At 37.3% G+C, this 24,581-nt stretch overlaps 1 protein-coding gene across 1 annotated transcript; it reads right to left on the bottom strand.

Annotated features, from left to right (window-relative positions):
• Window positions 1-131: 131 nt before the first annotated feature.
• pnpla7a (patatin-like phospholipase domain containing 7a) lies at window positions 132-24,423 on the bottom strand. The gene is made up of 36 exons (XM_082141190.1): window positions 24,241-24,423; window positions 23,749-23,792; window positions 22,802-22,867; window positions 22,372-22,459; window positions 21,431-21,510; window positions 20,994-21,082; window positions 20,747-20,887; window positions 20,474-20,633; window positions 19,579-19,659; window positions 19,368-19,496; window positions 17,678-17,758; window positions 16,553-16,694; window positions 15,793-15,876; window positions 15,577-15,662; window positions 15,334-15,486; window positions 15,154-15,231; window positions 14,467-14,672; window positions 13,492-13,623; window positions 12,367-12,490; window positions 11,384-11,497; window positions 11,202-11,268; window positions 10,944-11,093; window positions 10,788-10,851; window positions 8,907-9,075; window positions 7,893-8,075; window positions 7,075-7,193; window positions 6,413-6,569; window positions 5,615-5,731; window positions 5,453-5,522; window positions 5,249-5,365; window positions 3,835-3,983; window positions 3,050-3,202; window positions 2,799-2,915; window positions 2,635-2,719; window positions 2,321-2,436; window positions 132-1,551 (listed from the first exon to the last, which is right to left on the bottom strand). The coding sequence occupies exons 2-36, from the start codon at window positions 23,788-23,790 to the stop codon at window positions 1,414-1,416; spliced, it is 4,047 nt and encodes a 1,348-aa protein (XP_081997316.1). The 5' UTR covers window positions 23,791-23,792; window positions 24,241-24,423; the 3' UTR covers window positions 132-1,413.
• Window positions 24,424-24,581: the final 158 nt, after the last annotated feature.

Here is a 24,581-nt window from a genome sequence, read left to right as displayed (position 1 = left end):
ATCTCCATAATTACCGCCGGGCACACATGGCTCCTGGAGTGCAGCATACAGCAGACAGGGTAAACGTGAGCCTCCCTGCATTATGCAACATATGCAAATAAACAAATATTTCAAAAGCTTCACACTAGAACTCAAGACAAAGGCAAAACGCAGTTTATTAGAAATCAGCATTTTAACACGTTTGCAGAATGACACCAGATTCTCCCGTCGTTAGAAAACAATTGCATATTTTTATTGTTTGGACTTTCAGATGTCCATACTGTGGTTTTTCAAACTTTGAAAAGAAACTGATCCTGAACAACCAATGTTGACAACGTAAGTGCTTTCTTCATAGCTTTAGCACAACAGATTTAAAGCAAAACTATTGGCACAAAGCATTAAGATTGTTCCAGAAGATTCAAAAAGAATGGCCTGACCACAAATCTCTAAATTAATGTCAGTCCTGGCAACATAATCAAAACACAAACATTACCTCAAACATGTATATTAGTCAATACTGGCATTATGATTAGACTGTTAATACATTCTTGGACCACTTACCCATTTCATAGTTAATATTAAGGTTAAAAGGCACAACAGGTATCATACGGCTTTTTTGTCAACAAAAACAAGAAATACAAAAAATATTGCATTGATAGGCTTGCTTTTTTGCTTGTGTTTGATCACACGCAGCAGCAGCTAGAGGTATGGTTAACTCATCCGACATATTCGGTATGATATACGATGCTGTTTAGTTTAAATCGATCACTCTACTGTCCACAGATCAGGTACCCCTCAGCAAGGAGAAGTTGGCCTGCATGAACAGCCAAGCTGTGGGACAAATCCACTTGTCAAATGGTCTAATGAAACAAAAGTCAACATTATTTTTCTGAGCTTATAAATAGAGAACTCTACAGTCAATATCTTTCTTTTTTATCTCCAAATCATAATTTTACTGTTTTCTGCTACTTTCACTGACAGTAGAAAGAATCAACTGTGTGTGCAATCCAATATAACTGTTTGTAAATACAATGTTTGCAGTGTTGTAGCTGATTGTCTTACTCGTGCAATTTCTTCTGTTATTGACCGGTAATTCAAGATGGGCTAGAGTTGAGACTTAGTTCATTGTCAGCATGAAACTTCAGAGAAACTCTGGGATAGTCTTGAGTTACCGCTCTGATGCAAGGACAGGTGTTACCCAGTGCAACAGTAGAGATATAGATGTTTTCTTAGGATTTTTTGCACAAGAGGAGGGGAAAAAGGCTTGTGTAAATACACAAAATACAAATGTTTTGCTCCTCAAGGCTTGGATGTATTTGGTTGGAGTGTACCTGGAATGTATACACGGGGCCAAACCCCAAATCTTGGGAGTGTCAGTGTTTGTACACTACCATGCTCATATCTGGGTCAGTGGTCAGGACGGAGGGGTTCCTGTCAGTGTGCTTTTCTGGTGTGGAGGGTGGGAGGGCTGTCAGGGCTGGAAGTTTGCAGTGTTTCGGAGGACACAGGCCCCACGTCTTCCACGTCTGAAGAACGCACACGCTGTCTGCGAGTCCTCTCCAATTCTTCATCCTGGGCATAAGGACCAATACAATCAATTCATTTATTTTTTAGGATTTTGTAGGACTTTTTTTGTTGTTGCTTTTTCACCACCAAGGCTGCATTCATCAAAAATATTGTAAACACAATAATATTGTAAAGCTTAAAATAACCTTTTTTTCTCTTTTTAATATATTTAAAAATGTAATTTATTACAGTCATCAGTGTCACATGATCCTTCTGAAATCATTCTATTATGCTGATTTGGTGCTCAATAAACAATTTTTGTTATTATCAATGTGAAAGCAGTTGTGCCGTTTAATATTTTTGTGGAAACTGATACAATTGTATATTTTTTATAGAAGATTTAACAGATCTGCATGCATTTGAAATAGCAATCTTTTGGACATGAAGCAAAAACAGATCATGGTGACTGGTGGTGATGGTGACATCATTAACATATGGTCACCATACTGACATAACATCTTAAAGGCACAGTAACAGTTTGATTGTAAGGGGAAGAAAAAAGGGTGGACATTTTTCTGTGGTTCAAGACACTAACTCACATTAAAAGCAGATCTAAAGGAAGTAAAATTATAAAAATGTATCATTTAATAATGGTGTCTTGTCCTCAGCTGGTTCAGCACAACCACAGCACAACTAATTGTAAGGGATACAAATGTATCATGTTCACTTAAATTAGGACTGTTGGTGCAAGAAATAGTCGACATGAAGAACAAGAATAAAATGCTACAAAAGTGTAGAATGTCCCTTTAAATCTGTGTGTGTATGCAAGACTTACAGTGTCTGCGGTCAGTTCCTCCTCTGTGTGCTCACTGTAATGGTTGTAGAGCTCCATGTCTGACAGAGCACTCTCTGCCATCTCCTCTTCATAGTCAGTGTGATAGTCTGATTCATCTGAGGGAAAGATGGCGATATTCCGACCCATTAGCTTAATGATGTTTGTACACAAATCACACAACACTAAATTACATCCAACTAAGAAGCAGCCAAAGAAAGATCAATATGCTGGGAATTTATGCCAAAAATCCCTTAAACAGACTGCCAAATGTTATCTTAAAAAGTACATTTACAAGAGGTGTAGCATTGATTTACCATCCACATGAGCTGGTTTGACTGGCTCAATCCGTGAGACGATCTCAGCCAGATCAGTGAAGGAAGCATTGGGACAGGTCACCACCTGCAGAACAACAAACTGAAGTAAGGAACTGTTAACACAACTTACATCTGAAAAGTCTTTTAGGTGACCTATGGCTTACACTGTTGCTGTGCGTTTTGTGGAATTCTTCCTGATGTCTGTCCTTCATCATCTTTTCTACCACGCCACTCCTGCACCACACGTCAAACACTGTCTTCCCATGCTGGTACCCCACTTCCTATATGTGCACACAGCCACACACACACAAACACACATGTGGCAAACCAAAACAAACCCAAAAAGTATAAGTGCAAGAGAAAGACTGAATATTTAGGGTGCAGATGGTAAAAAAGTGAAGGAGATAAAACTCACGCTGATCTCATCAAACTTGCCGAACTCGAGCGTGCGGTATCTGTCGATGGGAGGTCTGATATATTCACAGTAGTCGCTGTTCTTAACAGATTCAAGCTGTCTCACTGAGCACACATAAGCCAGTCGGGCCTGGATCTCAGTCATGTTCAACACCTGAAACAGTCACACACAACTTTCAAAATTCTGAATCCACAACAACTTTATTAAAGAAACTAGACTTACATTTTTTTTTTTTTGCTTGGATGTTTTGGTAGATTGCTGTTTGCTAATATGTTCTGCGTTTTTTTTATAGCTTTTTGCAGTTGCTAGGGTATTCTGTGTGGTTGCTAGGGTATTGATGTTTGGTTGCTAGTTAATATGGCTCAGGTTCCCCCAATAATGCAAATCTATGGCATATTTTTGCTCGTTTTATCATCCGTTTAAACTGGTACACAGGTAAGACACGCACCATCACATGAATGACACTGCAACTTGTGTAAAAAGTTTAATAAATCACTAGCAGTTGACACTTAAAGTGAGGTCACATAAGTGAAATTTTGCTGCCAAAAAAGGTTCACTGTCTATTGTCAATAGTGTAGTGATATATGATGCACAGCTCAGTCATTTTCAAACCAAGCAGCTTTCTGTTGTCATTCGCATGGATTGCTATTGAAATGTCTGTATTTCGCAGAACAACAGTAAATGTGACCGGACATTTACAAGTATGAGTAATAGTAATAGCCATGCTTGCCTTAGAAAACACAACTAATTAAGTAAACACTGCACTTGGCTAATGTCTCCATCACCTTGACTTTCTCAGCCAGTGGGTTGAACCGTTTCCATAGCAGCCACCAGCCAGAAAGGGCATCCCCGTAGTTAGTGAGGTTAGTTTCATCTTGGCTTCCCACATCAATGGCGATAACCACCTTGGCACCCATGGAGCGTGCCACATCCGCTGAAATAGGGATAGAAATCAACACCCTCACCAACAATTAACCACTATCATTAAAAAGACCAAAATTGCCAAATCCTTCAGATCTGATCAAATGCAGTAGTCTTGGCCATAGACGGCACACTCACAGTCTTGCCCCAGGCCCGGCGCCAGAGGGAGGCGCCCCCCATGGACATCCCAGCGCCCCCCTCCAGGCCGAGGGAGTTGGACTTGATCCTAGCGTGTAATTTTCTCACTCAAACCACTGCCTGCTTCTGCTACTGATTGCTTTTAGAGGGAAAAGCTGCCCATAACTGCTGGTCTAGGATTTGTTTTCTTCGTAATAATAGTGAAAAAGAGTTGGCAGATCCAGCTTATTTGTGTTTGCGCTCATCAAATGATTAAATTTCATGATTAAAACATGTTTTGCTTTGGTGAGTAACGTAGCCATTCACAGACATGTTTGTTGATCTCTTGAACGCAATGGCTAATCACAAGTGTTTAAGTTAGAATCCACTCACCGCTCAAGTTTTTGCCCAGTGCTGAGTTCTGCACGCGCCAAAATCCTCTCTAACAAAGTGTAGACATTATGTAAATAAGAGATTCATTGTGTAGTCAGCTTCACTGATTAATATAACGGAACTTTGTGAGATCGCGTTCATTGAATGTTTGACAGCTTTTTAGTGATTATAAAGCGCTCTTTGCACGCTGTCTAGGAGATATAAAATAATAAATGGGCCTATAATATATTGAGAATTTGAATAAAACATTTGTTTTCCATGCTTGAAAAGCAGCCACATACACGTTTCAATACATAGGCTCATCCACATATAAATGCGGAATTCACTCTCGAAATTGTGATGACTGACAGACAGTGATAAACATAGCAAAGGACGAGACAAAAATACCCTTACTATTTTCAGAAGAAATGGGCATGGTCCAAACGCAGGATTTTGCTGCATTAGGTAAGGCAATTGTTATTATTTGTATAAATATAAATAACCATCCCCACCCCCCCATTATTGGGGTTTTTACTATTTCAGAACCCTCCCCCAGACAGATCTTCTCTGTCTAATTAGGCGGTTCTTGGATAAGAATAAGCCAGAATTTTGTGGCCAGAATAAGCCACAAACTTTGTGGACTTTGTGCCAACAGTTAAAGTCTGGCAGTGTTGAACGTTTTTAGCAGCTTTGCATCCATGAAGAAGTGTGACTGTCATGGCATTTTGGGATTTCACTGTCGAGACCTAAAGACGTTTTACTGCGGGGAGCTGATGTCCTACTACACACCTGGCAGGTTGTTGATGTAGCCTCCGTCCATGAGCAGGTGTCCATCTTTTGGATCACACAGTGGTGGCAGGTAACCAGAAAGAGACATGCTGGAACGCACATACCTCCACAGAGAGCCTGAGATGGAGGGACAGGAAACATCAGACATTTATCCTGGTTAAGTAGAGGCTCATAAATGCAGGTGGAGTATGTGACAGTACCAACCATCAGTGTGCACTCTCATCGTGGAGGCGGTGATGTCTGTGGTGATGTTGAAATATGGGATCCAGAGATCCTGTAAACAATCCAAACACATTTAAGCTGCTGAATTTGGCAGATTGCGATCCTGGGTAGGATTTCTTGAGCCAAAAAGAACTAGTTTCCTACCTCTATCTGTTTGTCCTTGAAGACAGCATTAATGCTAGAGTTGAACGAAGCTCCGGAAAACATAGAAGTGATCGGGTAGGTCAGGTCCAGCACTTTCTTAAACACTGATGTCATTTCCTGCCGAGAAAGAGAGGGGAACAAAGTTAGACTTTTGGAGTCCAATTTAAGTGGCACTTTATTTAGATCCTAAATAAAAGAAGAAATTAAAAAGAAAAGGGGAAATAAATGCTGATGAAGGGAACAACAAAACAAGAAAGGGAACAAGACAAGGAATAGGATAAAGAAAAACGAAATGAAAATGAATAGAAAAACGAAAAAGGACTAAAAAGAATAGAAAAAGGGAAAGGAAATGAAATGAAAATGAAAAGGTATAAGAAAGGAAAAGAAAACAAGAACAACAAAACAAGAAAGGGAACAAGACAAGGAATAGGAAAAAGAAAAAAGAAATTAAAATTAATAGAAAAAGGAAAAATGACTAAAAACAAAATAGGAAAAGGGAAAGGAAATGAAAATGAGTGGGAAAATGAAAAGGTACACAAATGGAAAAGAAAAAGGAAAAGACAAATTTAAATGGAAAATGAATGGACAAGAGTAAAAAAAAATAGGAATGAAGAAAATAAAATAAAATTAGAAGAAAAAAACAAAAGTAAATGAACAGAAAAAAAAACCAAAAAGGGAAAGGTAAAAGAAAGAGAACAGGAAAAAAAGAATAGGAATAGGAAAGGGTTCAGTGTACTTAATTTACATTTTTTAATGAGCACTGTGGTGTATTTTCATAACATTACAGTGGTCTCTCACCATGGCCCATTCTCTGGCTCTGATCTTCATCCTGCTGTAACTGCGGTCCTCTGCAAACAGCGCGCCCATCATGGAACCGATAGAGGTGCCGCCCACCAGATCAATAGGGATTCCCGCTTCACTCAATGCTCGAATGATGCCCACCTGAGAACAACCCCTGAAAGGGAAGAAGGGATGAAAAGAGGGATGAGGGGGGGAAAATAAACCCAGTAATATGAGGCCAATCAATACATAACCTTTCACTTTGGTTCTGTTCTATCTGTCCAAAAAAATTATGATGCCCAAATATGGCTTGATTGAAATCGACAACCCTGTCCTAGCCTAAAAGGAAACTGGGCAGATTTAACACTGAACACAGAATCAATCACAGGTTACTACACAGAAATAAAGGGATAAAACAGCAACCAACCTTTAAACACCTCCTGCCAACCACAAAAAAAGACAATAGACAAACAGAGGATGTCAGATCAAATTAAATGACAGAAAGAGAGCAACAGAGGCAAGAGGTCAAACAAAGACTGAGAGGGGGTGGTAAAGGGCTTTTAAAAGAAAATGCCACAGTAGTGTCAACAAGAGTGGGAGTGTGGAAATGCATTCAGAACAGTGGAGGTGTTTTTCTTCTCTTTTACAGTTTTTTTAAAAGGTGCAACAAGTAAGAGTACCTGGCTCCTCCGCCCCCCAGCACTAGAGCGATGGTGTTGCCTGTCAGCACACGGGCCAGGCGTGAGAAATCAGTGTGGCGATCGGCGGGTTTCTGGAACACACGCTGGTACATCTCTCTCTGAAAACACAAATGACACAGGAACTTAAACCAAAGCTATACCAGAAATCCATGTTACATTCGCCAATGACTATCACATAAGAAAATTCTCTCACATCACCTTGGTCTTGGGTCAGATATGCTCATTAATACAGCTGCCAACCCAACTCGTTGTGATGGCCACTACTGGAAACCCTTTTATTAAGAATTTTACTGGTGCCATTCATAAAACATTAAAATTGTCTTTATTCCAATCTCAGCTATGAAGCAGATCAGAAAATTTCATTTCTTCAAGGTTTTTGTAAAAATTGTCTGTAATTAATTCTACTTTGTGGTTTGTTTTCTCTTTATATCCTGAAAGAGATGAATATTTGCCATGACATAACACGTATTCAATGGAGCTGAAGGACACACCAGTAGCAGCCTGGGAAACTCAGAAAAGAACAGAATATCAAATATCAAAATGTATAATTTAAAATGTGGCAAATCAATAAAACATTTTCCCTTCACTCCAGAGAATGCTAGGGGGAAAAAATAAATTTTATTAATTTATTATAATTTTTATTTATTAAGATTATATAAAATAAAGGAATCTCTTGCATCGTTACATTTTGGGGTCTGTGGCATTAAAAGTTTGAAAACCCCTGAGCTAGACCATCACATGACTTTCAAAATGTCTGTTATTTCAGTGAAACCATGATGTAATATTGAGTGCTGTACCAATTTTGGCAGGCTCCTCTTGGAGAAGACTCTGCGGGGGCAGGACAGGTGAAGGTGCCTGGAGATCCAGCTCCGCATGTTCAGCCATTCGGCTGTTCCTTTGGGAGGAGGGCCATCCTCCCGGTGCAACAACACCAGCTGTTTCTGTGCTCTTACCGCACTCCCCTCTAACATACGTTCCAGCTGAGTGAAATAGAGACAGACAAACAAAGAGAGGGCTGAATATCATCCCTTCAAAACTAGACAACACTCCGTCAAAATGCATTAAGATAATAAAATCATTTCTTTAATGGAATGCACTGAACGCAGAACCAATCCATAAATATAATAGAAATATATCCATTTCTTTCACAAGGTCACTTCTTTCAGAAGAATACTGGGACGTTTAAGAGAAAACCTACATCCTCTCTCAATTCTTTTCCTGTGAATACGATTACCTATTTCAAACTTGTTTAAAACATCTTTGAGTCCCTGATTCAAAGAGCAGTGCCATAGCGGCCGTCCCCTTTAAAGTTTGAAGGATATACACGATCAAAAGGAAATACCCCGGACCTCTGATCCAACTTCAAACACAAAGCCGAAAGACTGCCCAAAACCACTGCTGCACTAAAATGATGAATCACTTGCTCTTTAGGAAAATAACTAAGTAAGTCCTGCAGTTCGACTGGAGTCCCGTCAACATGGTTGAATACTGCCTGTGATCAGAGTAGTTCAGCAGTGACTTACAGTAAAAAAGAATAAAACAGCACCTGGAGTAGGTGTGTTATGGTTCAAACAACCTAATATTATTTGGCCCCAACGTATAAAAGTACCTGTCATCCAGAGAGAATGATAAATTAAGCCTTGAAGCCCATTTCATTTGAGTCTGTTGAACTAAAGAGTTTTTATAATAAAGACTCTTCAGTTTCCAGTGGATTTAGCAAAAGTGGTGTAGCTCAGAATCTTGGTACATAATTTACAGTAGCACCAGTTCATGTAAGTGTTTTTCACTCTGATGATGTAACACCATCATACCTCTCCCACGGCTGGGTCCTGCTCTCCCAGTCCCACGATGATGATGCAATCAGCCTGTCTGATGCAACGCTGAGTCCATGGGGTGAGTGACACATCTGTCTGATACAGGACTATGCGGTGGATGTCTTCCTGCTGACCCAGCCAACTCGACAACCTGTACTCATGCACACTGGAGTAGAGCGAAACTATTTTTAGCTACTTTTCATGGTCTCTGCAAATAACTTGGATTGTAAGTTTGTTCACTGGATTGTAAGTTATTTCTAAAAGTTTAGATAATCGAACCTGTTACATTTTTATAAACAAATAAACAAACATCGAAGTCAATTGAAATAAGGATTCTAATGACTTCAGTTGTTAAATTATGAAATGTGTGAACAGATGTAGGGGTCCCACACCTTTTGACAAGTAAATATCTATGATGCATAGAGTGCAACAGTGCCCGCCCACTTTTTCAGCGGCGTTGGTTCAGGAAGTATTTTTTCCATTCATTTCCCCCATAGGGATTTAAAAAAAGTCTTTGTTGAAGCGTTATAAGACATGAGCCAAACCAATCAGCTACAATATAACAACAAATTTTGATTTGAAGTAAAAAAAAGCATTTGAAATTCGGACTACAAGAACCACAATCTCTTGAAACATTGCGAACAGCGTAATCGAATGAAAAACGATGGATAAATATAAACTACTCATTCAAAAATGTCGAGATATATAATATATTTTAAGGTTTTGCAAAATATGCATTCAAATATTTAAGTATTTTGAGAGCATAGGGAGACCAACTCGATTACGTCATTTACGGTGCTTCATGGGAGTGGGCGGGGCTAAGGAGTTCTTCTGCTATGCGCTGCCAATCACAACACACTGGGCCGGCTAACCAATCACAGCACATTTCTTATTTCATTTATAATGTTTTTGTTTCTAATAAATGCTGTTCTTTTTTACTTTGAAGAATATAAAGAACTCCCAATTTTTTTTTAACAGTTTCCACCAAAATATTAAGAAGCACAACTGTTTTTAACATTGAAAATAAAAAAAATTTCTTGAGCAGCAAATCAGCAAATTAGAACGATTTCTGAATGATCATGTGACACTGAAGACTGGAGTAAAGATGCTGACAATTCAAATTTGCCATCACAGGAATAAATTACATTTTAAAATATATTAAAACATAAGACTTTAAATTGTAATAAAAAAATATTACTGACCCTAAACTTTTGAATGGTAGTGTAGCCTATGTGTATGTCATGAACTCAAATAAATTTAACACCATGTAAGATTTAACAAAGACATTCCTACAGTTTATGAGGAATAGATTTTACATTGTACATTTTTTTTGTGAGGATGAGTGAACATTACACTCAGGAGTCCTCTTCAAGCTACTTTGATGAATGTGTGTTGGACTCGGATCCTTGTCTCAGTGGATCTATTGCTGTTAAACTAACCAATAAACATGTGATGGATGAGAGCTTGTCAATAATCTTGACAGAAACCAGGACAGTATTGGCACTTAAAGGTTTTCTGAATTTAATCTAACAGAAACCACAAAAAGCGGTACACAGCTGAGACAAACATCAGCAACAACAAGGAAAAAGGAAGATCTCATGCTGGGTTAGAGGGACCAGAACTCATGCGGACTGATTAGTTATGGGGTTAATTGTGTTGTTCATTTACATATCACAAAACAGCTTTCATCTCGCTCATCAAACGACTACTTTAATGTGTAAAAACAACAAAAAATGAGTGTTGTTGTTTTTCAGCTGAACACACAAAATCTGCATGTATTAATACATTTGCATATTCTGATAGATGGAGTGGGCACACATTTATATAAACTAATATTTGATGCCATATAAATTATATAATGACACTTTGATGCCGTACCTGTCTAATGCAGCAGAGCCGAGGCGCTGTTTGATGATGTCACTTGTCAAGAGAAGAGTGGGACCTGGAAGACATAAATTTGACTCAAGCTTCCTCTCCAATTGTAAACCTTCTCATCTTTTTCATTTAAAATCGATGTAATATAGCACTCCTCACCAATAGCTAAGAGTGCATGCTGAAGTTCCAGGGTGAACGCGGTCAGAGGAACCTCCTCTGATACCGGGAGCACAGTGACGGTGGAAAGGTTTGAGGCAGGGTTCCCCGCGTCCCATTTACTGCCGGGAGTGTGTAGGGCTAGACTGCGAGCTGGATGTTAAAATACAGATACAAAGCAGTTATCATACATTAATGGAGCCTAGAAACCTTTGCCTTTGATGCAGGAGATGGAACACTGATAGTTTTACACACACACACCTGTTAAAGGTCCATTAACTTGCTGGAGGATCTTCTGTCCGAGCAGATGAATAAGCCTTGTGACTACCTAATGAGATCAAATACAGAGAACAAGGCTGATATTATACAGACACAGAGGGAGCAGAGAAACTCTAAACACTGCAGTTTCTGGCTATAAAGCAAATACAGTGGGGCTGGCATACCTGTGGGAATTTTCTCTTGATGGAACTGAGAGCGCCCTCAGGTAGTTTAGCCAATTCTGAGTCCCGAACAGCATGAACAGTAGTTGCTCTGTTCTGATGGGTCAGAGCTTCCACCTACATTCACACACATACATGCACACAAAACACATGAAAAACTTACTTGGAAAAAAGTTAAATAAAAAAATTAAGCTATACAGAAACATTTTGTATAGAAACAAAATTACCAAAAATAAAAGGAAAACTGAAAAAAAAAAAAATAGAAGAGAATTCAAAATATGATCAAATATGATAGTAGTATATAATTCTAAAATAACACTATGACTCATGCTTTATAACTTAAGTCTTCGGAAAGCATTTAAGCATATGAAATTTGTTATTCACCAAAAAAGTAAATCATACAGGTTTCATGATTAGAGCAAAGATCAGCAGTCACAAAACTCCAATATCTAGAAATAGTCAATCTGTGACGTAGATTGAGACTAAATTTGGATCTTCAAAACAGGCGTCACATCACTCGCATCCATGGACAATGAACCACCGTTCTCCAGGCAACGTAACCATGGCATCACCATGGAAAGGTATTCTTAGCAGCATAGGCGTCACTACTGAGACGTCAGCCAATCACAATAAAACATTATGAATAATGAGACAGAGGGATCTCCTGGGAGGTACTGGGATACTGAGATACTGGCACACCTGATTAGGTGGCACATATTCACTGAATACATCAATGCCATTGCCAGTACATTAACGTCACTACTACACATATAATAGGCAGACTTTCTATATAGTACATTCACAGCATTATATAAAATGGAACGATATCTGATGATTCATTGTTGAGTCATCTTAGCAAAAAATAAAGTTAAAAAAAGGTAACAAATCCTGAGAAACTCTGGGCAAGGTGCAATAATTGGTTACTAGCACAGTTTTGAACCATTTGAAGACGTTACACTATATGTTGTGCATGTGGAAAAGCTCACCACTCCAATGAGATCTCCTCGGCCATACTCTCCAGTCAGCTCCTTTTTCCCATCCTCCTTCATGATGACGGAACGCAGGCGGCCACTGAGCACTATAAAAGTACTGTCAGACTTATCGCCCTGCCTGAGAGAGAGAAAGGATGGGGTCGTTTATCATAGAAGATTTATGAAATGCTGAGAAAGCTTATCTGTCTCAGCCAGAGGGGCTGAGGAGAAGAAGAAATCGCCAAGTTTATTAGATTGTATTCTGTCCAAAGCTCTTACTGAGAAGGCATAGGAAAAGATGAAAAAAAAAAAAATCATGACAATAGAGTGTTTTTGGCTCTCCTGAGAGCAGCTCCCAGATAAACTGTTCAGGAATACACTTAATATTAATATATAGACTACACAGCCAAAAAAAATATGTGGACATACAAACATCACACAAACAGACACTTATCGAACGAACACACCTTACAAAAGTTTGAGGTCAGTAAAATGTTTTCAAAGAAGTCTCTCATGCCCAAGGCAAAATCAGTAATGAAGTGAAATGAAATATTATAACAACTTCAAATAATTCCTATTTGAATATATTTTAAAATGTAATATTAAGTGCTGCTTAATATTTTTGTGGAAATCGTGATAAAATACTTTTTTTTCAGTATTCTTTAATGAATAGAAAGTTCAAAATTATAAATCTTTTATAGCATTATAAATGCCTTTATTGTCACTTTTGACCAATTTAATGCATCCTTGCTGAATAAAAGTATTAATTTCTTAAAAAAAAAATATATTTTCTTAAGGGTAGTTCATTATTTTTCAAAACCCAGGGTGTTAATAAGGAGTTCGTCCTCCTGTTGCTACTGTAACTGCTTCCACTACAAAGTCACCAACCTTATTGATACTGGTAAAAAAAAAAATAAAAAAAAAATGTGTCTTTACCTATAATAACACGGTGTTTGTTTACCCATACCAAAAATGTTTGTCTAAGGATATTGCATGATTTAGTGAAACTGAGTGTAGCTGATGAAACAATAATATCTGTTAATAAGAAGTATTTACACTAATAAAGAGGTAGAGAGAAAATAAATAGTGTGAAAGGAGGAGGAAAAAAGTAAACAGTAAATATGAGGAAATGAAGCAAACCTGTAGACAGCTCTCCCCGCCTCCACAGCCATCCAGTCAAGGGCAAAATCAATCTGTCTGACGAAAGATGACATCCTTCTTACAACTGTATGAGCCACATTCAGCACCACTGTGGGCTCAGCTCGCATGATCCTGACAACATACACACACACGGGAGTGAATCAACGTGTCAGTTGAAAAACCATTAAAACCAGCAAAAAGAGTGAGTTTATGTTCATTATTTGCAAGCCAATGTCAACAAGAAGTTACATATAACTATGTATTATACTATAGAAGACATACTAGGAATTTATTAGCCAATTATAAAGATTTACTTATTTATGATTTGATGCCATATCAGCAGCAATGGTTATATTCATGACAAAATCAACAGTTTTTCAATTAAAAAAACTAAAATTATGGTTACAATATCATTTCAATACATACATATAGAGGTAAACATTATTACTTGTGGCCAGAAATAAATGGCCACAAGTATTAATGCTAATTTCTTCTGTGCTTTCTGTACAGCAGTTATGGATGACACTGTTTTTCAATAATGGCCTATTATATAAATTGATGGATCATTTTAAATATCGGTCAGATGTTAACTAGCTGTTTTAGCCAGAATGACCAGAAAAGTGGACCAGACTTTATGTTGATAGTAGTAAAGTTTGGCTACACTAATATTCTAAGGTTTGGGGTCAGTAAGATTTTTTTAAATGTTTTTGAATGAAGTCTCTTATGTTCCTCAAGGATGTATTTATGTGTTCAAAAATACAGTAAAAACAGTAATATTGTGAAATTTTATTACAATTTAAAATAACCTTTTTAGAAAGGTCTTTACTGTCATTTCTGTCATCCTTGCTAAATAAAAGTATTATTTTTTTCAATAGAAAAAAAAAGTAACTGACCCCAAACTTTTGAATGGAAGTGATTTTGGAACATGATCATGGTGTAAACTGGACTAACATTAGTAGTGGACTGAATACCTACTCATAGAAATGTGTTTTAGAAATGGACAGGAAGCTGCAGTCACGATGTGCCCGTACGGTGAAGATAAGTGGCTCTCCCGTCAGTACAGCCAGCTGACCCACCAGCTCTCCTGGGTGAGCCACGAACAGACACGTGTCCTCCTCTCGGTCAATCATCCGCTGGTACACATGCAATGTGCCCGAAATCAAAAACTGCACACTTACTTCCTGAGGAACACACAGCCAAACAGTCAAGCAAATGATTTTGACACGGTAACGCATTATAAATCCATATAAAGGGATCCATATAAGACTTTTTTATTTAGAAAGGCTTTTATGTGCTGATTGTTTTATTGTTGTTATGGTTTTTAGTATTCTGTAGTTATTATTGTTGTTCTTTTGTGTAGCACTTTGAGATTCTTCGGAATGAAAAGTGCGTTATAAATAAAATCTATTATTATTATTATTATTATAAACTACACTGTCTAGATATTCTCACTAAATGTTTCAAAACCTAGTAAGTTGCCTACTTAGACAGCATTTTTGGGCAGCATAGGTCTTCTCCTGAAGCAAAAGCTAACTTAAAAGTAGATAGTAACATTAAACCTCACCTAAAATAGCTCATTTTATATGCATCCTTACGTAATTCTATGTTAATGAAGTTGCCGCCCATGTAGTTAGCAGATATGCATTTACTGTGATGTCTGACCTGATCTCCTTGGCGAGCTACAATAGATCCAGCTTTAACTTGATGGAGCGTCACCCTGCCTTCCAGCAAACTGGGGTCCTGGACAAACACAGCACCAATAAATACAAACAAACACAAAAATCCATGTAAATATACATAAACCAAGAACACATATCCCACTAATGGTGATGTATATTTGACCTGCAGTGGAATAATCCCCAGCAGGTCCTTCTTGGCGGCCTGGAATATGGCGCCCACTTTACTAGGGGGCACGTCAGAGTGTGATGCATTGTCTGTGTAGTGAATCACAGCGGACGGAGCATGCTGCATGGTCACACTCTTCTTCAAAATGGACTAAAGAACATAAAACAAATTATATCAATGCTGTTTTGATATATACAGATATTTAGGATGAGAGACAGATGAGATGGAGGAAGAAAAGACCTTGTGAATGACAGAATTGGATGGAGGATCGTCAATGGTGACTCGGGCCCGTTCATAGGCCATGTTCAAGTCATTTCCTGCCACTCCTGCACAAACACACAGAAACCAGATCTAGTTTGTAGATTTCAGTACTAGAGGTCTCATTTGTGTGTAAAAGCAAGTCTGTGTGGCGTGAATAAGAATGGATGGATAGGCAGATGGTAGGTGAACTGTTACCTGAACTCTCTACAGGCATCGAGACCGAGCGAGTCCTCCGTGCAACTATGGACGGATTTTCGTGTGAACCTGCTTGCCCTCCATCTAAGTGATGAGACATTTATATCACTCTCAAAACAGACAAGTACAATATTACAGTAAATCTGTTTTGTTTTTTTGTGGGAAAAAAAGAAGAGCAAAAAGTGTCTTTAGGCGAAAGCCAAACCTGACAAAATGCCAAAAGCAAATAGTCAATATTGCAAATGCAAAAAGTTTTTTTACTTGGGCTAAAGCTCAGTCTGTAATAATTAAAGAGATCCAATCCTGGACTGTAAGATGGTAAGATTTTTTTTTATGTAAAAAAAAAAAAAGTCTATTATGCTCATCATGGCTGAATTTATTTGTTAAAAAAATACAGTAACATTGTGAAATATTATTTAAATTAATTTAAATAGGCGTTTTCTATAGATTTATTTTTTTAATATACTTTTTCAGCAGCCACTCTAGTCTTTAGTGTCATGTGACTCTTAAAATAATTATAATATACTGATTTGGTGCTCAAGAAACTTTTCTTATTATTATCAATGTTGAAAACAATTGTGCTGCTTAATATTTTGGTGGAAACTTTAACACTTTTTTTCAGGATACTTTGAATAGAAAGTTCAAAACACCAGCATTGAAATAAAAATATTTTGTAACATTATAAATGTCTTTGCTGAATTTAAGTGCACACACACATATACATATATAAATATATACATATATATAAACAAACGTTTACCTGAGTGTGTCATGTGCTCTCCGGAGTCCTGCAGGTGCTCGTCTTCTGGTTGTGTCTGGAAGTGGGGTCTGCGGGGGACTCGGCAAGGACTCCCCTCGGTGAGCACACTGTTGACCGTGAACAGCGCCACTGCTTGTCTCTCCTGTACACACATTCACAGTTCAGACAGCCACATACAAGCATCTGACACACATAAACTATTTTCCTGGTCTGATGTAACAGCCATTGACTCTCTGAGGTTTTTCTCCAAAGAAAGAACAATTCAATAAACAACTTATTTACAAAATGACTAAAAAGTACTATAAAACTTTCATGAAATATAGTCATAAACTAATATAAAGTTTTCTAAAGCCAGCTTGACTTAAAAAAAAAAAGAGTTATGACTTCAATTTCAAAGGTATGAAACAAACAGGAACACAAATATGATATTTCAAAGAAACTTTGAAGTAGATCAGCATCCTTATTTTCCATCGAACCTTCCACCTTATTGATTTTTACACTAAAACTCATCACTTGTTTTTGTTTTTTTTATCTCAAAATGACAAGTGTGAGAACTGCACTGAGTTTATGCTGTGTTGTCACGTAACCTTGCCTGCTGACAGGACTAAATCGCATTTATAGCCGATGGGAGAGCACTCAAATTCACAGCGCAAGCTAAAAGTACTTCTTAAATCAAAACGGAAAACAACTCCCTCGGCCTGCCCGCACTGTGAAGGTAGAAGAGAGCTGCGTGTGTGTGTAGGGTTGTGCCATGACATACAGTGATGGCTGATGGGAGATTTTCACCCAGAGGGTGTTAAAGTCGGTGTCCTTTAAATGAAAGCCGAGGTCTTATGATCCATGTTATTCAATCTAGCTGAGTTTTACAGCTCCAGCACAGGAGTGATAATGCGGATGGAGGTTAACGTAGCATGAAATAACGGTGAGAGTGTGTGTGTGTGTGTGTGTGTGTGTGTGTGTGTGTGTGTGTGTGTGTGTGTGTGTGTGTGTGTGTGTGTGTGTGTGTGTGTGTGTGTGTGTGTGTGTGTGTGTGTGTGAGAAAGCACATATTTTAGAAGTGATTGAGTGTGTGTGATCTTAAAAGTAATAATGCTGAGATGTACGTGTGTACGCGCTCTCTCAAACCTGATTGAAAAGCTCGGTCGTCAGCCCCAAGTAGTTGTGAAGTGCCAGGAAAGTGACTCTCTGCAGGCGCACCATGATTATCTAAACACAGAAATAAGCCACAAATTAACGCTTACTCCAGTAAATAACAGTTTGAAATCTTGCAAATAAGACACCAGTGTCTATGCAGTTAAATGGGGTGTAAATGGGGGGGGGGGATTCTTTGCTTCTATGAAAAAGATATTTGAAATGCAATTTAGACACAGTCTAACTTTTCAAATGATCATGTTCCATACCAAGCCCACCTTGACCATTTACGAAGACTGAACTGCAAAAACTAAAAAGTCATTTAATTTAATTGTACTAACAGCATCATTAAAAGTTTTGGGTCAACATTACATATTAAATTAATATATATTTTTTATTTATTTAATGTATCAGCCAATATTGGATATTTAATTGTTTTCATTTGCTTCATTTTAACATTTAAATAACCTTATCCATCATCTAACATTTCCTTTAACTTAATACTAATAACTGATTAACACTGTTGAATGTAATTTTTAGCAAATCTCAAAATTAATATCCAATTATATTGCATAATTTATAATGACTGATTTTGGTTTTTAGTTTAATTGTATAGATTATAATAGTTACAATAACTAGTATTTAGTTATAATAGTATTTATTTATATTTGTTGGTACAGAATTGTAATATTGGCCATTTAATTATAGGTAATAATATGAAAATAATTACTGGCTTATCGATATCCATTCACTTTTTTTATATTTGTGCATCCCTAGTATTTAGCTACTTGGCCACCCTGAAGAACTACAGTGTGAACTGTGCTGCCAAATGCAAGTAATTTACATATAGATCTATTAAAGGTATATTATATTATTATTTTTATACAGTCCCGCCCTGTATAAAAAGAGAGAGAGAAATCCTGGTGAACATTACAGGCCCAAATATACTTCAAGCGAAATTGAAGAACGAACTAATATGACATCCTTTCAAACAAAATCAGGCCAAATCTAAGATTGTTTGGAGTTTGGAGAAAGATTTTGGAGAAAACAGCTTGCCAAAGTGAACTTTACGGAAAAAGTTTGTGAAAACGGCTTGTGAAAACCATTGGTCCGTGGGGATTATGTAATATTTAGGTGTGCTTTGGGGGTTCCTCCTTTTTTGATGTGAAAATCTTCTCTGGTTCATTTCTTCTGTTCAGTCCGTAGAGGTCAGACGCAAGACAAGTAAAACATGAACAACTGGAAAGCAGCTTAATAGTAACAGTGACAGCAATCTATAGTATAAAGTGCTATATTTTTAAACGTGACATGCTGAATTGCAGAGCTTGGGCAAACATATCCACATCACTACGATCATATGCTATTTTTAACTGCTGTTTTCTCATCACAGTTATTTTTGTTGTGTTGTTTTTGTTACTGAGAGGAAAGTGCACAACACAGATTTACATATTGATGCAAACTATCACAATATTGCTACTCAAGCATTTCAAACTTATTTTTAACCACTATGCAAAAGATGAAAAAGAACCTCGGCGTGAGTATATTGGGGCCTTAGAGAAAAAAAACATGATATAAAAATGTGTAGAAAATGGCCTGTTATTATAGTGTGGTTGAGACATATGTTCAGTAAGACAGAGGTCACATTGAAGCAGAAAGCCATGGGGGAGTTCAAGCCCATCTGTACCTGTATGACTCTCACTAGCGTCTCTGGGTATTTCTCAAACACTGCCTGGAAAGCTGAGGCAGGCAAACGCAAAATGGTAGACCTGACCGCCGCACGAGCAGACACAGTCTTATAAGGAGCAGGATAACCCTGAAGAGAAAGGAAATATCCAAAATGAATCTCAATGCACTAGAGCAGGATAAGTTATCAGGAAGGCAGACAGAGAACTTACTGTAATGATGTCTAGAATGCTGAGCAGACTGTGAACGCTGTCCCCGGGCAACACGTCCTTCACCACAGGCTCTGTGCCATCCTGAAAGACACACACACCCCAATGGAGAATATGACAACATCAAGAGGGGCACTAAGTTTAATTACTCATTTGCCATTTAGCTGACAGTTCTTATCCAAAGTGACCTACAGGGAATTTATTGCAGGGACAGACCCCCCTAGACTAACCAGAGGTTAAGGATCTTAATCAAGGAAATTATGGTAATTGTTCATGAATCAATTGCTGTAGGTTTCGTACCTATAACATTTCTGTTAACAGACCAGATCTTTAATAAAAGTTATTGGACCCAATCAAACACTATTTTATTAGTTGTATTTTCATCATTAAAATTGTACACCCATAGCCTATATATCATATATAATTTAATTATTTATTTATTTATTATTATTCATATTTTACATTAACCATTTTCCTCAGATGTTTGACTAAACATGATCACAAATATTTTAAATAAATATTTTATATAAATAAGCGCTTTGGATTAAGCTGTTTTTTCAATAATGTTTTTTAAATGTATAAAATATAATGAATATACATAATTATAATTTATAATAATGCATCATTTAATATATATATTGGTTGTCTGGGGTTGAGCAACTTTTTCCATACTTTATAAAATGCATCATATCTAATTTAATTTATCTAATTTGTTTTTAAATTTATGTAAATATATACAAATAAATATAATTAAAATAATTAATAATAATAATAATAATATAACTTGAAATGCATTAGTGTGCATGAGGTTGATGACCAAGTTAACTGACATTCCCTAAACCAGTGCTCTAATGAAGTCTAATGAATTTTAAAAGGTACTCCCATGGCTCATCCTTACAAACTCATGAATGCAAAGCTCAAGCCTTCCATCCTGAACCACATAGATGCTGTCATCATCATCCCCTGGCTTGAACAGCCCCTCTCCCTCCTGCAGCTCCACAAACACCATATGCCGACACAGCTCCAAAAACAAGGGCTTTTCAAAATGACCAAGTACCCTGAAATGCATTAACATTCAACTTTAGAAGAACACCAACATTCCACTAGGCTGAAAAATATATAATGTGATTTGCAGTTCAGCTGTGATCATGTGAGGGTCAGAGTTGTTCACCTGACGTTCTTGAGCATGTAGAGCACCTCTGAAGGCAGGTTTGAGTTCTGCACATCGAATTCGGTGAGATCTGCTTCTAAGAGAGAGGGAGGGGGTTCTTTGGGCTGCAAAGTGGGTGGTTCCTTCCTGATCCGCAAGATCCTGCATGACATCATAGCAGGATTCAAACCATCTTCTCACTTAAACTGTGTGGGTGATAATACGAGATGGCATTTGTTCCGTAAAAATGAGGTATATCTAAACATACCTGCGCGCTATACTTAGAACTTTAGGCCTCTTCCGAGAGCGCTGCTTAGACACCGAAGTGGAGGTTGGTGTCGAGGACAAGGTCTGGACCTGAGAGACAGAAATAGAAAAACCAAGTGGAGGATGGATAGTAAATAAATAGATCAGGCTGTTAGTCATACAGGTTATGGACAGTGGCACATGTTCAGGATATTCCACTTCGCACACTCTATGCTGCCCTCTAACGGAGGAAGACTAAACTTTCAGCTGATGATGTACATTTTAATTACACCAATAAATGAGTATTTGTGGAACAGGTCTCTGCAGGGTCAGAGTCTGAACAATCAGCTATTTATCTTGGAGCACAAATAGACTACTGTGAATGTGACCATTAATCAGCAGCTAAAACAGGGTGCAAATCACAGGAAAGCAAATGGGTTTCAGCAAGATGTGACTCACCTTTCTCATGATTTTCCTGCCGTAAAAGAGCACTTTATCTCTTTTTCTGAAGCGATAGCGAGGAACACCAGCCTGTTGACCTTAAAATACACACAAGCAAATGCATAATGAGATTCCAGCAAACTGCTCAACACATACACTGCAGTTCAAAACATTTTTTTAAAGGACTTAATAGTTTTGTTTTGCAAAGATGCATTAAATCGATCAAACGTGACAGTAAAGTCATTGTATAATGTAACAAATAAAAAATGACAAAAATACTGTTCTTTTACTTTTTACTCATCAAAGAATCCTTAAATGTATCAAAGATCCACAAAAATATTAAAGTCACCATGAAATAAAATTGTATAGAATATTGCAGTGTGTATTATACATGATTTATCCATGCACATCATTTTATTTTCTTTATTCATGTGCCCTTTTAATCTTCGATCAAAAACAAAATTCCACTCTCGCTTGCGCTGACATCACTTTTTTGGGGACACTTTTAGTTTTACGGCCCAAGAGTGGGACAACCTCGAGATTGCAGCAAAAGCAAACCACAACGATCCTATCAATTCCAAATGGACAAGAGTCCCGTCCTACATTTTTTCTAGTTTGAGAAGTTGTTTCACTTAGATATACGTCACAATAGGGAAGAAAAAACTATCGCAACTTCTGTTTCATGTTTTCAACAATGATTATAAGAAAAATTTCACTGAAGCAGCATATTAGAATGATTCCTGGAGAATCATTCTCAAGGAAAATATATTTTACAATATAATAAGATATACAATATATAACATAATTTTACAATATTACTGATATTACAAATAAATGCAGACGTGAGAACCTCCATCATATTGAACCCACACTTTTGAAGCCACACAACACTTATTCAAGAATCAGAGCTGAGCAACACGCTGAAAACAACACAATTTGGAAACAAAAGGGAAACCCACTCGCCAGTTTATATCTGCGGTAGAGGAGAAGTACAGAGATTCCTATCAGACACACAGCCACCACGGCACCGATCAAAATACCCGTCAGCTGGAACAAACAACAGTTAAAGAAATGTAAGATAAGGGAATTTATCTGATATTACAGGAAAACTGAAAGATGAACTTGGACTTGACAAAACAAAACATGCTGTCAGTTGTAGAGCAAATAATACTGATAAAAACACTGCAAGAAATTATAATCTGATTAAACGCTGTATCGGTCAACACAAACCTGCTTAAACCTGAACTAAAGTATTTGAAATGTCTGTCACTTGTTTCATAATCTGTACATCTGATCTGAGCCAGTTCAGTGTCTTCCCTTTCACATGGGAAAGTAATAAGGGATAAGACAGTTTTCCAAAGTAATTCAGGGAACACTTCGTTTCTGTACCATGGTGGTCTGCATCCTCTCCTCCACAAACTGCTGCAGTCGGGAACGAATTTCACTCCCAATAGCCTGAGGAAATACATACCAATACACAAACAGTCAGACACACTCCCAGGGTTTTGAAAATAAAAACCCCGGATAAAACACTCTTTTATGTGTATTTATAATTCATTTATTTTTGTTCCACAGAACAATGCAATAAAAAAATTAAAAAAACCCGGCTCATGTGGGATTTCTTTGAAATCATGTTTATTTATTTTTATTCATACCAAGATCATATGAGACTCAAAAGGGCCAGTGCTTATTCAGCTCCTTCCTGTATTGCACAAAACACAGTACTTCCCCTTGCAAAAATAAAGGGATCAATCTGCTCAATACATAATCCAGCATTCATTTTTTTTAAAAGGGATAGTTTACCAAAAGAGAAAATAGTCACTTTTTTTACTCCTCCTTTCACGTGTCATTCCAAACCAGTTTTCTGTTATTTTTCTACTGTGCATTTCAAATAAAAAGGGAGTGGCCAAACGATTAAAAAGAAATCACATAAGCAGTGTTTTTGATTTATTGTTGTATATTTATTTATTTATTCTTCTTTTTAAAAGTTTTCTTTTCTTTATGGCAGAAATTATGAAACATATTCTTAATTATAAATATACGCAGAACACATTTCCCATCCTGACTAGCCTAATCCCTTTGAACAAAATACATTTAAAGCTATTATGTATTTAAGTAATATCTTACATTTTTATATGTAGTACTCTGATATATGTTAAACTTTACTTGATCTATATTGGTATTACTCTCCTGTCTATCTGTTTATCATGTCGGTGTTATTTGTTCTTTTGTTTTTCAGAAGAAAAATATGACACAACTGATAATGATCCATTCACATGCATAACAAATCAACTGCAACAAAAATGACATGAGATGTTGAGATCCATGATACTTACAGGATACAGGCACCGAGCTTCATCCTCCTGCTCAGCTCCCATTTCTAAAAAGACAAAGTCACTCAATTTATGGAGAATGCATTCAGTTGCATCATGTTCTCAAGCTGTCATTCATTCATGAAAACAGTCAAGGAGTCTGAACTGCGACTTTTCTGGAAGTAAACTTCTGATTTAGTTGAGCTTAACACACCTTTGCAAAACCATTTTCGAGATAATCCGATGGAAAAATAAGTATGCCAGTTAAATATGACGCAGTGTTTCTGTTGCCATTAGAGCAGTGATGACATGCATTAGTGTTATGGGCGTTACAGCTATTTAATGTGTAAACAACCACGCCAACTTATGGAAACAGATGAATTCTATTTTGGGTTTAGACTAGTTGCACAAAAATACCAATAAAACCAGCATATCTTACAAAAACACCTGTTTAGCAGGTGGTTTATACGTGACAGAGTAATATGCTAATTAGCTAGCAAACAGTAGCTTACTTACTAAAGACAGCGAAATTGAAGACCGATGCTGAAATAATCCTTTTATTTATACCGCAGCTGCTAGCTGGGTCACTTTCCTGTCATTTCCACACAAATTCAACTCCATTGTAAACTTTGGCAGCTTCTTTTTCGCCCCATGAAGTCAAATCTCTGCTGTTGCCTTAACAGTCCTTCACGTGGCAGTGATATGCAATTTCATTGGCTACAAACAACATGAATAGGCCAATCGGAACCACTGTTGTTTGATTTTTTTTTTTTTTTTTTTTACATGAAAAAACAACATACACAATTCCAATGCTGCTAACCCCAATAATTCTGCAGATCATAAAATAAAAATGGGGG

This window comes from Leuciscus leuciscus (assembly GCF_965113295.1).
Source record: "Leuciscus leuciscus genome assembly, chromosome: 16".
Classification (NCBI taxonomy): domain Eukaryota; kingdom Metazoa; phylum Chordata; class Actinopteri; order Cypriniformes; family Leuciscidae; genus Leuciscus; species Leuciscus leuciscus.
This window is presented reverse-complemented; position numbering and strand designations above follow the sequence as displayed.

What these genes read in the sequence shown, in the direction of transcription:
- pnpla7a (XM_082141190.1), bottom strand. Translation starts at nt 23,790, where the DNA reads ATGGGAGCTGAGCAGGAGGATGAAGCTCGGTGCCTGTATCCT. An exon ending in CTGGGGGGCGGAGGAGCCAG is followed by an intron (nt 6,570 to 7,074) that starts GTACTCTTACTT and finishes CTTCCCTTTCAG; the next exon opens with GGGTTGTTCTCAGGTGGGCA. An exon ending in CAAACCAGCTCATGTGGATG is followed by an intron (nt 2,437 to 2,634) that starts GTAAATCAATGC and finishes TCTTTCCCTCAG; the next exon opens with ATGAATCAGACTATCACACT.